The following is a 14,164-nucleotide window of genomic DNA, read 5'->3' as shown; positions in this document are numbered from 1 at the left end:
CAAGCCACTTTTGAACCAGAAACAGCGGCAGAAGCGCCTGACCTGGGCTACAGAGAAGCAGCACTGGACTGTTGCTCAGTGGTCCAAAGTACTTTTTTCGGATGAAAGCAAATTTTGCATGTCATTCGGAAATCAAGGTGCCAGAGTCTGGAGGAAGACTGGGGAGAGGGAAATGCCAAAATGCCTGAAGTCCAGTGTCAAGTACCCACAGTCAGTGATGGTCTGGGGTGCCATGTCAGCTGCTGGTGTTGGTCCACTGTGTTTTATCAAGGGCAGGGTCAATGCAGCTAGCTATCAGGAGATTTTGGAGCACTTCATGCTTCCATCTGCTGAAAAGCTTTATGGAGATGAAGATTTCATTTTTCAGCACGACCTGGCACCTGCTCACAGTGCCAAAACCACTGGTAAATGGTTTACTGACCATGGTATCACTGTGCTCTATTGGCCTGCCAACTCTCCTGACCTAACCCCATAGAGAATCTGTGGGATATTGGGAAGAGAAAGTTGAGAGACGCAAAACCCAACACTCTGGATGAGCTTAAGGCCGCTATCGAAGCATCCTGGGCCTCCATAACACCTCAGCAGTGCCACAGGCTGATTGCCTCCATGCCACGCCGCATTGAAGCAGTCATTTCTGCAAAAGGATTCCGGACCAAGTATTGAGTGCAGAACTGAACATAATTATTTGAAGGTTGACTTTTTTTGTATTAAAAACACTTTTCTTTTATTGGTCGGATGAAATATGCTAATTTTTTTAGATAGGAAATTTGGGTTTTCATGAGCTGTATGCCAAAATCATCAATATTAAAACAATAAAAGGCTTGAACTACTTCAGTTGGTGTGTAATGAATCTAAAATATATGAAAGTCTAATGTTTATCAGTACATTACAGAAAATAATGAATTTTATCACAATATGCTAATTATTTGAGAAGGACCTGTATATATATACACAGTACAGACCAACAGTTTGGACACACATTCTCATTCAAAGAGTTTTCTTTATTTTCATGACTATGAAAATTGTAGATTCACACTGAAGGCATCAAAACTATGAATTAACACATGTGGAATTATATACATAACAAAAAGTCTGAAACAACTGAAAATATGTCATATTCTAGGTTCTTCAAAGTAGCCACCTTTTGCTTTGATCACTGCTTTGCACACTCTTGGCATTCTCTTGATGAGCTTCAAGAGGTAGTCCCCTGAAATGGTTTTCACTTCACAGTTGTGCCCTGTCAGGTTTAATAAGTGGGATTTCTTGCCTTATAAATGGGGTTGGGGCCATCAGTTGCGTTGTGGAGAAGTCAGGGGGATACACAGCTGATCGTCCTACTGAATAGACTGTTAGAATTTGTATTATGGCAAGAAAAAAGCAGCTAAGTAAAGAAAAACGAGTGGCCATCATTACTTTAAGAAATGAAGGTCAGTCAGTCCGAAAAATTGGGAAAACTTTGAAAGTGTCCCCAAGTGCAGTCACAAAAACCATCAAGTGCTACAAAGAAACTGGCTCACATGCGGACCGCCCCAGGAGAGGAAGACCAAGAGTCACCTCTGCTGCGGAGGATAAGTTCATCCAAGTCACCAGCCTCAGAAATCGCAGGTTAACAGCAGCTCAGATTAGAGACCAGGTCAATGCCACACAAAGTTCTAGCAGCAGACACATGTCTAGAACAACTGTTAAGAGGAGACTGTGTGAATCAGGCCTTCATGGTAGAAGATCTGCTAGGAAACCACTGCTAAGGACAGGCAACAAGCAGAAGAGACTTGTTTGGGCTAAAGAACACAAGGAATGGACATTAGACCAGTGGAAATCTGTGCTTTGGTCTGATGAGTCCAAATTTGAGATCTTTGGTTCCAACCACCGTGTCTTTGTGCGACGCAGAAAAGGTGAACGGATGGACTCTACATGCCTGGTTCCCACCGTGAAGCATGGAGGAGGAGGTGTGATGGTGCTTTGCTGGTGACACTGTTGGGGATTTATTCAAAATTGAAGGCATACTGAACCAGCATGGCTACCACAGCATCTTGCAGCGGCATGCTATTCCATCCGGTTTGCGTTTAGTTGGACCATCATTTATTTTTCAACAGGACAATGACCCCAAACACACCTCCAGGCTGTGTAAGGGCTATTTGACAATGAAGGAGAGTGATGGGGTGCTGCACCAGATGACCTGGCCTCCACAGTCACCGGACCTGAACCCAATCGAGATGGTTTGGGGTGAGCTGGACCGCAGAGTGAAGGCGAAAGGGCCAACAAGTGCTAAGCATCTCTGGGAACTCCTTCAAGACTGTTGGAAGACCTTTTCAGGTGACTACCTCTTGAAGCTCATCAAGAGAATGCCAAGAGTGTGCAAAGCAGTAATCAAAGCAAAAGGTGGCTACTTTGAAGAACACTTTTTTGTTATGTATATAATTCCACATGTTATTTCATAGTTTTGATGCCTTCAGTGTGAATCTACAATTTTCATAGTCATGAAAATAAAGAAAACTCTTTGAATGAGAAGGTGTGTCCAAACTTTTGGTCTGTACTGTTATATATATTCCTTCGCAAACAATGCTTTATTTTATGGCACTTCGGCAATTACAGGTGAACCAAGTTTTAACTCACTGAGTTTGTTTATAGCTCACCTATTGAACGCAGATCACACACGGAGAATCAGGCTTCTCTAACCAGCAAGGCAGCCAGCTTTCTAGGCTTTTCCAGGCATAACTCCTTAGACTGACAGCCTGGGATGTGCTTTTATTTCCCCCTAATGATCCCAGCTGGACTACTCCTGGGGATCCCTCAGGCTAGGGGAAAACATGCCCTAGAATGGGGTTGACTGGGGGAGGTCCCACTACCAAACCTACATTCCCAGTCCAAATAAAATCCAGCCCTTGAACTTTAACAAAAAATAGCTCCAGCAACTACGTTTGCTGAAGCCAGCGCCATCTTCCTGGATTTTACTTACTGCACCCAGTGAGGAACATGGGTGGGACATACACCACTTCCAGGACTTTACCATACACTTTACCACAATATATATATATTATACATTGAGTGAGTAGTAGCATATTTAACTAGAGGGGATTGCAGCAGTGCAGAAACAAGGCTATCCCTCAGGCAGTGGTGTACATAGAGAAATAAGGGCCCCATAGCAAGGATCAAACCAGGGCCCCCCACACAGGACAGAAGGGTTTCTGCCTAAACCCTTTTCAATGACCCTTCGGCCCTTTTTCCACTGCCTCATTTGCTAAAAGTTGTTCCTTTAGAGCAGGAATGCTCAACCTGCGGCCCTCCAGCCGTTGTAAAACTACAACTCCCACCATGCCCTTCTGTAGGCTGATAGCTGTAGGCTGTCCGGGAATGATGGGAGTTGTAGTTTTGCAGCAGCTGGAGGGCCGCAGGTTGAGCATGCCTGCTTTAGAGGGTAGAGTCCTGACCCCCTCTTGCCCTGGGCCCCATAGAAGTCGCATGGTCTGCCGCTATGGTAGTTACGCCCCTGCCCTGAGGATACTCGCCCACCAGGCATCTGTTACCCACCAAGGATACCTGGATATCTTCTAGGTTACCCAACGTTTTTTGTGGTTCCCCTTCTTCACCCGGCTCCTGGATGAGACATCACTAACAAATCTGTACTCTCCCCATCTTCAAATTCTGCAAAGAGCGTTCCCTCTGCTCATTAGAAAGTTATCTCATGTTGTCATCTGCTGCAGACACCCGGAATCCATTGTCTCTATATGACAAACGCAGGACGAGCACCATTAAAATGTGCTCCCTCTTTACCTAATGAGATGTCTAGCTTCAGATTTTAATTTGTAGCATGATTACTCAGGTCTGCTTCATCTCTCAGCTCCATGTATAAATAGGTGCAGAGCCTCGCTGGCGGTAATTGGAAGGCTACACGTATCATGAGACCTAATGAAGCACAATGCTGGATGATACGAGGAGGTTATTAGTGGTAGGGGCCTTAGAGGTGGCAGCGAGCACACGGGATCTTATCGGGGAAAAGATACCCAAAGTGTTAGTAAGGTTTTGGATACCTTTTATGTAAAATGAAGTTCCACTTTAGATTAATATTTTATTTAAAATTTACAGAAATTTCTAAATTGACGTCTACTTTCCATTAGTTGAAAAGGATGTGTCACCTCTCTTGGCTCCTGACGTGTCTGTTCCAGTAAATACTTCCTCGTAAAATATCAGTCCTGTAGGATCTTTTGTGGCTTTTGCCCACTGGTGTTTTACTGGTGTTTTTCCAGTATAGAGATGATGATATGAAAAACACCTGAAAAAAATGCCAAGAGCTCCATCTTGTGTTTTTTTTAAAAAAGCCAGAAAGACAAAAAACTACATCTAATGAACAAAAATGCCAGGGAAAAAAAGCTTTTGTGTCTTGCCCTTCATATTTTCCATAGACCTTCAGCTAAGATCTGGCGCTAGCAATTTTACTGCAAGAAATGTACCAATAAACACAGGCGCAAAAACCGCCATGAAAAACATAGAAGTGAAGAAAAATGGGAGCAAAAACCATTGTGTGAACCCCCCTCAACAGTTTGTCATCCACAGATGCCCCTATAATGGTGTGTTGTCTGCAGATCGCTCCCCTTAACAGTGTGTCAGCTGCAGGCTGCCCCCATATTGGCGTGTTGGCCCCAGGTCAAAGTTTCTACATGTCCCCCCATACATCCCCGCAGAGCACGCCCTGTTTAGACTCTGTATAGTACCATAATGGGGACACTACTACTATAGGTCTGTTCAAGGACTATATGACTGTCGGATGGTATAACTGGTCTGTTTTTTCTATCTTTGCAGAGAAGAGGACAGACAAGTCGGCCGTCTCTGGTGCTATTCGCCTACAGATTAATGTTGAGATTAAAGGAGAGGAGAAAGTGGCGCCATACCACGTCCAGTACACGTGTCTACATGAGGTGAGTGGTCCTTGCTTGTCTCTACAGGCAGTGCACAGGAGAGAGGGGGCCTCGTAGCAGAGACGGTGCAGAGCTTTACCATCCAGGACAGAAGGGCAAGACCTTTCCGTGTCTGATGGGCCAGTCTCTTACCATCTGGAGATGGGGAGTCCTGCAAAGTGATAAAGGATTATATCAGCCAGGACTGGGCTCTCTCTCTCTCTCTAAGGGCCCCATAGCCGCAATATAGTCTGCCTGCATGTACACCTTTGTCTACAGGCTTATGTGCAGATGGCCAAGTCATTTACAGAATTTCTGTTCTTCATTGCAAGCATCCTGCATATGGCAGCCTAAATCTCAACTTCCTGGGCTCCATGTGATTGAAGGTGGAGGACTGAATATTGAATGTCATGTCAAATATTACATTTTTAAGTATTAGATGAAGGTGTGCTTTACTTTAAAGAGGTCCTTTGGAATGATATAACATGGCTGCCATCAACTTGTCCCACAATGTGAGCAGGACTGGCTGCCAGAGCTGCCTAGGGGGGTGAAAGGGCAGGCCTCACTACACATTATGCCCTGGCACTTTCATGTATTACATATTGGTGGGTGTTCCTGTCAGGCTGCTCAGACTTGATGGGATGTGGTAGGCAGGATCGCATCATTACCATCTATTGTAGAGCAGTTTGTAGGGAGGCCTCGTCCTCTCACCCCCTTAGGTAGCTCTGCAAGTGGAGGCAACCAGTCCTGCTCACATTCTAGGACAGCCTGGTGGAGGCCACTTTAGATCCTTCCTGGAGAACCTCTTTAAAGTTCATCTCCAGGCTGATATCCATAGTAAATATGGATGTAAGTATTTTTGGAGGTTCTCAGCACTGCAGAATATGAAGTACTGATAATTGGACAGGGAGTTTCTGCGCTTCCCTCCTCTCGCCCTGTTGATTAACACTACAGTCAGCCTCCCTCCAGCCTGAAATGGCTGATACCAGCGACCAATAGACTGCACTCACCTGTCCGACAGTCAGCCTCTCCCTAGCCTAAAATGTCTGATACCAGAGAGCAGTGGATTGCAATCGTTCCTTTCTTGCAGCGAGCAGTAAGTGCCTGCTAATAGACTGCAATGGGTTATACCTTCATTTGTGGGGGTACGGCCACATGAACACTAGGAGGAGCTGTGAGTTTATGCTTAGATTGTGCAGCAAATTACAATACAACTGTGCAAACAATAATAAATGCAGGGCGTTGAACATGATAAGGCTACTCCGTCTTAATGAAGTTATTGCCCTTTAATTCTCAGAAATCGCTCCGCTCCCCCAGTGCACAGCAGTGTACCAGCGCATTTAGTGAGAGGCCCAATGTCACTTCATGTACAATAACAGCAGCCGCTGAATAATTGCTGCACATCTCCCTGAGACGAGAGCTTTATGTACACCAGGATTCATAATACATCCAGTCGGAGGTGTATATACATTGTGAAGGTCATCCATTACCATACGGAGCGCTGCAGGCGCGCAGACAGGTTCTGCACTGACCGGCAGCCGCCAGGTCATGTGATCTGCAGTAAACAAAGTGGTTTTTAATCCTTTTATTATTATTTTTTCTGCAGGCAGGATTAAATTAACGCTAATGGCCTTGAGAGGCCATTTACATGTAGATTATTGTAGTGTCAGGGACCTTCAGATGAGGACAATTATTCCGAAACTCTCTTCACAGAGGTCCTTTCTTAGCGCAGCCTCATCTCAATGTCATTATGGTTTATTAAGAAGTTAAAGAGCTTCTCCAGGATTGGGAAAGTATGGCTGATTCCTTCGAACATTGCTCCACGCCCGTATACAGATTGTGTGTGGTATTGTAGTTCAGCCACATGCACTTTGCTGTACTGTAGCTTGTAGTACCGCACCCAGTCTGTGCGTAGGTATGGCGCTGAAAGCAGCAGTGTTCATCTGATTCTGGGGAACCTTCAGTCCACGGGCAATAAAAAAAATTTGACTACATTGTGGGCATCTTACTTTAAAAGTATTTCACTGTGATTTATTAAATAGACCTATCAGCTGTATCTTATGAAGTAAGGAATGTCACTGGAGAAGATTTTGGCATTTGTGTAACGTCTTTTGAAAATGTGGGTGCAATTACACCCAACCAGTGGCCCCCTGAAGTGCCAGCTAGGGACAAGTGAGGACTAGAGACATGTGACTTTCTCCTTTTCATTAGGAGCAAGGGTGCCCATTGGACCTCTATAGAGTCTGCTGTGGGGCTCCTCAGGGGAGGGGCTTATGTGATGAGCTCAGTTAACCATAGAATCAGTACTGGTAAAACACCTGTGTTTGTCCCCTACATGTTGTTAAATAGATATTCGTAGCTCCGGCTGATCTAACCGTTGCCATCCCTGAGCCCCCCCTACCCTCATCCAGCCTGAGGAAGTGGCAGCTCTCTCCATTCATTTCTTTTGGAGTTAGCAGCTGAACACGATCACTCGGCCATTACAGTAAGGCCTCATGCACACAACTGTTGTTTGGGTCTGCATCCAAGCTGCCGTTTTTGCGGCTTGGATGCGGACCCATTCACTTCAATGGGGCCACAAAAGATGCGGACAGCACTCCGTGTGCTATCCGCGTCCGTTGCTCCGTTCCGTGGCCCCGCCCAAAAAATAGAACATGTCCTATTCTTGTCCGTTTTGCGGACAAGAATAGGAATTTCTACAATGGGCTGCCTGTTCCGTTCCGCAAATTGCGGAAGGCACACAGGCGGCTTCCGTTTTTTGCGGACCGCAAAAAACGCAACGGTCGTGTGTATGAGGCCTAACTCCCATAGAACAGGAGCCACTTTATCAGGCAGGACAGGGGTTGTCAGAGCCCCTGCTTTATATGTAGGTATGGGCCCCAGCGGTAGAGACTGCATCTTTCAGACATTAATTTCCTGGGATGGGAGTACCCCATTAATCAACTCTCTTCTTCGTCCAGAACCTGTTCCATTACCTCACAGACATCCAAGGGAGCGGCGTGGTCAAGATCCCAGAAGCTAAGGGTGACGATGCCTGGAAAGTTTACTTTGACGAGACGGCACAGGAGATCGTCGATGAGTTTGCCATGCGTTATGGGATTGAGTCCATTTACCAAGCCATGACGTGAGTATGAGGGGGACGCAGCAGGAGTGATCCTAAAAGTACATTGCCCTGACTTGGTAGTAGTGTCACCGGCACATCTCTTGTTGATATAGATTTATATACCACCATTGTACGTATTACACATTGATAAATCTCCATCGTCTCTTGTAAGAGCTGTGTTGTGCTGCTACTTTTAAATAGACTTTGCACTTCATAGTCTCACCGTTTTCTGCTTGCTGTAAGTGAATGGAAACATTCTTGTTTCTATCCCAAGGCTCAAACGTTTACAAACCTTACACTTCTCACAGTTGAGGGTATAATATTGGTAAGAGCCATCAGCCTGGAGCCCGTCCGATTTACAATCCTGCTAATCCTCAGCTGTGAGAGCATTCCTTAAAGGGGTTCTGCACTTTCAATTAACTGATTATCTATCCTCTGGGTAGATCATCATCTTCTGATCGGTGGGGGTCCGACATCCGGGACCCCTGCCGATCAGCTGTTTGAGAAGGCAGCGGCGCTCCAGAAGCGCCGCGGCCTTCTCACTGTTTACCGCCGGGCCGCCCGTCCACTGACGTCACGACTTGTATCAACTAGAGTGGGCGCGGCTAAGCTCCATTCAAGTGAACAGAGCTTAGCCGCGCCCACTCTAGTTGATACTAGTCGTGACGTCAGTGGGCGGGCGGGCCGGCGGTAAACAGTGAGAAGGCAGCTGCGCTGCTGGAGCGCCGCTGCCTTCTCAAACAGCTGATCGGCGGGGGTCCCGGGTGTCGGACCCCCGCCGATCAGAAGCTGATGATCTATCCAGAGGATAGATCATCAGTTAATTGAAAGTGCAGAACCCCTTTAAGCCTTTTAGCCCCGGAGGTTTTTAATTTTTCAGTTTTTATTTTTCACTGCCAGCTTTTCCAGGGCCATAACTTTTTTATTTTTCTGTTCACATAGCTATATGAGGGCTTGTTTTTTGTGGAACAAGTTGCATTTTCTAGTTTCACCATTTAGTATTACATACGATGTAGTGGGGAGCTGGAAAAAAATTCAAATGGCATGAAATTGGGGGGGAAAAAACACAATTCTGCAACAGTTTTTTGTTTTTTTGACGTTTCCTATACAGAAAACTGACCTGTTACTTTCATTCTCCAGGTCAGTACAATTATGGTGATACCACATATGTATAGTTTGTCTTGCGTTTGAAAAATTTCCTTTACAGAAGAAAAAAAAAATCAAAACCTTGAAAAAACATTTTTGTGTTCGTCGCCATATTCTGACCCCTAGAACTTTTTTGTAGTTATGTGTACTGAGCTGTGTGAGGGCTCATTTTATGTGTATGATTTTTTTTTATCACTTTTTATTTAAAGGGGTTGTCTCACTTCAGCAAATGCCATTTATCGTGTAGAGAAACTTAATACAAGGCACTTACTAATGTTTAGTTATTATCCATATTGCTTCCTTTTTTGATCCATTTTTCCATCACGTTATACGCTTCTCGTTTCCATGATTTTTATTTTCCGATCGCATTATACACTGCTCGTTTCCATGGTTATGACCACCCTGTAATCCAGCAGTGGTGGCCGTACTTGCACACTATAGGAAAAATCACCGTCCTCTCTGGTGGCCAGGCCCGTGGGATCATGCATAGATACGCATGTCCAGCAGCTCCCGTCTAGGCCATCTCATACCTGTGCTGCAGCAGTAGTCGTGCTACCTGTGACTTGGGGAGGCCTCACAGCCGACGGCCAGGTAGATAACGATCCTATGCTTTCAGCATTAATTAATGCTAGGAGCATTAGGTACTTATACACTCAGCCGATATAGCCTGAGCTCAGCTGTATAGCCATCCTCAGGAGAGTGATAGAACTGAATACTACAGCGGGGGCTTGGGTATTTTTTGCTGCTATAAGGTATTTAGTTCTGCTGGGGCAGTATATTGTGCGGCATGGTGGTGTTTGGTTCTGCTGGTGTAGTATTTTCTGCTGCACTGTGGTGTTTGGTTCCGATGGGGCAGTATATTGTGCTGCACTGTAGTATTTGGTTCTGTTGGGGCAGTATTTTGTGCTGCACTGTAGTATCTGGTTCTGTTGGGTCAGTGTATTGTGCTGAACTGTGGTATTTGGTTCTGCTGGGGGCAGTATATTGTGCTGCACTGTGGTATTTGGTTCTGCTGGGGGCAGTATATTGTGCTGCACTGTGGTATCTGGTTCTGCTGGGGCAGTATATTGTGCTGCACTGTGATATCTGGTTCTGCTGGGGGCAATATGTTGTTCTGCACTGTGGTATCTGGTTCTGCTGGGGGCAGTATATTGTGCTGCACTGTGGTATCTGGTTCTGCTGGGGGCAGTATATTGTGCTGCACTGTGGTATCTGGTTCTGCTGGGGGCAGTATATTGTGCTGCACTGTGGTATCTGGTTCTGCTGGGGGCAGTATATTGTGCTGCACTCTGGTATATGGTTCTGCTGGGGGCAGTATATTGTGCTGCACTGTGGTATTTGGGTCTGCTGGGGGCAGTATATTGTGCTGCACTCTGGTATATGGTTCTGCTGGGGGCAGTATATTGTGCTGCACTCTGGTATCTGGTTCTGCTGGGGGCAGTATATTGTGCTGCACTGTGGTATCTGGTTCTGCTGGGGGCAATATGTTGTTCTGCACTGTGGTATTGCTGGCCCCCCATATCTCTGTTGTCCTTGCCTACTTGTGTTGCTTCACCTTTTGCCTACAACATGGGGCTTCTTTAAATTCCTAGTCCGCCCCTGGTGAGCACCCTACAAAAGACTCCTCATATCTGAGCCCCAGTCATACTGGGAATAACAGCAGGGACAGCTGGATTCAGTGACACTAGTGGATATAATGGGTTCAGTTTTGGCGCCTGAATCCAGTGACTTTTTCATTTTACCCATTATAGCAGAATAAAGCTGCCCTATAGTGACAACATACATCTGTACATAAAGGCAGTGTTTATACAGCCCTAGCCATCCCATGCGGACAGGTGAAATGAGCGCCGTGCCAGTAGCGGTGACGCTGCCTGCTTTCCCTGCCTCTCGTGGGATAAGTGGAATAATCCCAGTTCCAGTCATCTGCATGCTCACAGCGTTGTGTGCCTGTAATGAATGAGTGGCGGTATTAGGCAGAGAGGACTCTGTATCATAAGCAGGCACATAATATATTCACAGGTGAGTTCATCTCCAGTATCAGAACAAGTCCCTAATCCAGCTGATTATAGGTGGGCGATGCCGCCGATCGCTGCCTCCACAGTGCTATGAGCGGAGGGCTCATCTGCCTCCCTGGGATGTACAGGCAGCACGATGACAACCCGCAATATGGAGCTCCAGCCGAGGGAACCTGCAGATTTTTATTTTGGTCCAGAAATGACAGCTGTCACAGGACGTCTCATTTTCAGGAGAGCAATGGAAATGTGTCTGTGATATAACGTAGGCTGACAGAACAAGGACAGCCATAACAAATGGTTGTAAATCCTAGCCTCTGAAATATCCAACTTAAAGGGGAACTCCATCCCATCAAGATATATGCTGCTCCTCTTACTTTATCTACGCTGTTACCTTTATAATTACCGGTAATACTGTTGTCTTCATTTTTGTAAGAGATGCCTGAAAGCGGAGTATTGCCCTTGAGGACATGTGCATGCTTGGCCAAACCAGGCATACATGTCTGTGGGGTAGTTGGAAGCTTACACGGGCACGTTAAGGTATAATGCTACTCAACATGTGACTTGAAAGAGCCATCTTCCGGAAAAAGAGAACCGCCTCGCTAGTGCCACCTTTTTGGAAGTGGTTCCCTATGAGTCAAAGTTTGACTTTTTAGAAAGCCTTGGGACACGACAAGGGAAAACAGCTAAGGCTACATTCACACTTTCGTTTTTGCCTGATCCGGCAGGGATCAGCAAAAACGCTTCTGTTACTGATAATACAACTATCTGCATCCGTTATGAACGGATCCGGTTTGATCTTCTTTAACATAGTCAAGACGGATCCTTCATGAACACCACTGAAAGTCAGTGGGGGAGAGATTTCTATTGTGTCAGATTGTGCCAGAGAAAAAGGATCCATCCCCATTGACTTGCATTGCACCGTCTTACTCCACATCCCATGACTGAAAGAAGACCTCCGCTTGCTGCAGTTTGCTCTTCGGTATGAGAACGCAACCAAACGGAACGGAATGCATTCTGGAGCACTCCATTCACTTCAGTTCAGTTTTGTCCCCATTGACAATGAATGGGGACAAAACGGAAGCGATTTTCTCCGGTATTGATATCCTATGACGGATCTCAATACCGGAAAACGTAAACACAAGTTTGAAAGTAGCCTAAGCCAAATATCCATCCGCATCCCTTTTAATGGGGTTTTCTCATTTCAGCAAGTGGCGTTTATCATGTAGGGAATGTTAATACAAAGCACTTACCAATGTATTGTGATTGTCCATATTGCCTCCATGGCTGGCTGGATTCCATTTTTCCATCACATTTTATATGACTAGTATCCAGGGGTTACAATCAACTTGTAATCCAGCAGAGGTGGTCGTGCTTGCACACTATAGGGAAAAGCACGGCCTGTTGAGTGGCCGGCACCAGTGAGGCTGGAGCATTTCCCTATAGTGTGCCTTGTAATAACTTTCTGTACATGATAAATGCCATTTGCTGAATTGACACAACCCCTTTAGGGGAGGTACTGCCCACGACTACCTGAAATGTTTAGACTGGAAGGCTTTTCCCGTGGGAAGGGAAGGACATCTTCTTTCTTCATCAAATACGAAAGGATGGAGTTATGAAATCATGTGCACAGTGTGGGATTTACTCCGGTAGACGGGGGTGCAGTATAGAGGCAAATGGAGTCCAGGTAACACAGCAAAAGAGCGTTTATTTCACATTTGCTCAAACAGAAAAAGCAAAACAGTCACTTGGTCTTAATTCACACACAAAATAACCAAGAGCTTCACCTGGCTCCTTTACTTGAATGAGTCCTGTCCTGGCCGATCGCACAGCCACATAAAGTATTCCCCCGGGATGCTGGGCTCTGTACGCCTGTGTCGGGGTCCAGGCCTCAGCTCCACACACACAGTGATTTCCCTTCCTTCTCCTCCCAGCTGAGGTTGCTGCCTGGGAATTTAAATCCCAGCTCCAAAACCTGGTTCTGGCACGTGGGGAGTAGGCACCCACCCAACTCTTTACCTGCTCCCAATAAAAGCCGGCCCGGATTGGCTTTGCAGGCTTGCAGCCATACTAAGTATTAAAGGTGTCAACCGCTTCTGCTGTTAACACACAAAACCCGGCTCTTACTTCGCAGAGGCCAGGAACCTCGTATCTGCCATCCATTAAGGTACCCTGCACCTTACCACAACGGATACAACAGGAATTTGGTCTCCCTCACAATATGTTTTATTAGGCATGCATACCTGGCGCACGTCACTGTCGGCTTCCCCTCCGATAGTCCAACAGGTGCTGCGTAGTGGCAGTTCTAAAGGACTTATTTCTATCCTCTACAGACCTCTATTTGATAAGTCTATCTCCAAGCTGCCCACCAATTAGGGGAGGTGGGAACGTGACGTCGGAACCATCACACCGGAGCAGTGGGATGGAATTCTGGCTTTAACTTCTAGCTTGACGCTTAGTGAAGCCTAACGCCTATCTCAGCTATATTTAATACACAGAGTGTATAAAACTCCTGTACAGGATAGGTATTCGGCCAAACTCATGCTGCCCTCGGTGTAGGGTGGAGGAGGCCTCCTTAATGCACATGTTTTGGGATTGCCCTGAGTTAGGAACATACTGGAAAGAAGTGCTGCAAATAATTACCCAGGTGACTCAGATACAGGTAGTGTGTGATCCCAGATTGTGTATATTAGGTATCACAGATATGCTAAGAGGGATAGCAGAATATCTTTAAGCATACAAAGAATGTTATTACTAATAGCCAAATACTGGATAGAAAGGAGACCACCCACTAGACGGGAGTTTATAAGCAGAATTAATAATATGCTAAGATACGAAAGAGGAATATATCTAAAAAGAAGATGCCCGGCAAAGTTGATGTCCATTTGGGCGGGTTGGTTTGAAGTCCCTGGATTGGCGTCGCGGGCACTGGCGGGAGACTGTCTGCGGGGTCAACTTTCTGAATTAACACATCTACTCTAAATGGTGGGGAACTCCAGTATATCCTAGCT

At 45.9% G+C, this 14,164-nt stretch overlaps 1 protein-coding gene across 2 annotated transcripts in view; it reads left to right on the top strand.

The window, feature by feature from the left end:
* UNC13B (unc-13 homolog B) overlaps positions 1 to 14,164 on the top strand; it is a 339,965-nt gene that overhangs the window by 269,041 nt on the left and 56,760 nt on the right. For both annotated transcript variants that reach the window (XM_044276260.1, XM_044276259.1), the window contains exons 19-20: positions 4,798 to 4,913; positions 7,853 to 8,016. In XM_044276260.1, the coding sequence (XP_044132195.1) occupies positions 4,798 to 4,913; positions 7,853 to 8,016 (280 nt within the window). The remainder of the gene's footprint in view (positions 1 to 4,797; positions 4,914 to 7,852; positions 8,017 to 14,164) is intronic.

Source organism: Bufo gargarizans, chromosome 1 (assembly GCF_014858855.1).
Source record: "Bufo gargarizans isolate SCDJY-AF-19 chromosome 1, ASM1485885v1, whole genome shotgun sequence".
In the NCBI taxonomy this organism is placed as follows: Eukaryota; Metazoa; Chordata; class Amphibia; order Anura; family Bufonidae; genus Bufo; species Bufo gargarizans.
The sequence above is the reverse complement of the archived record's forward strand: the minus strand, read 5'-3'. Positions and strand labels throughout refer to the sequence as shown.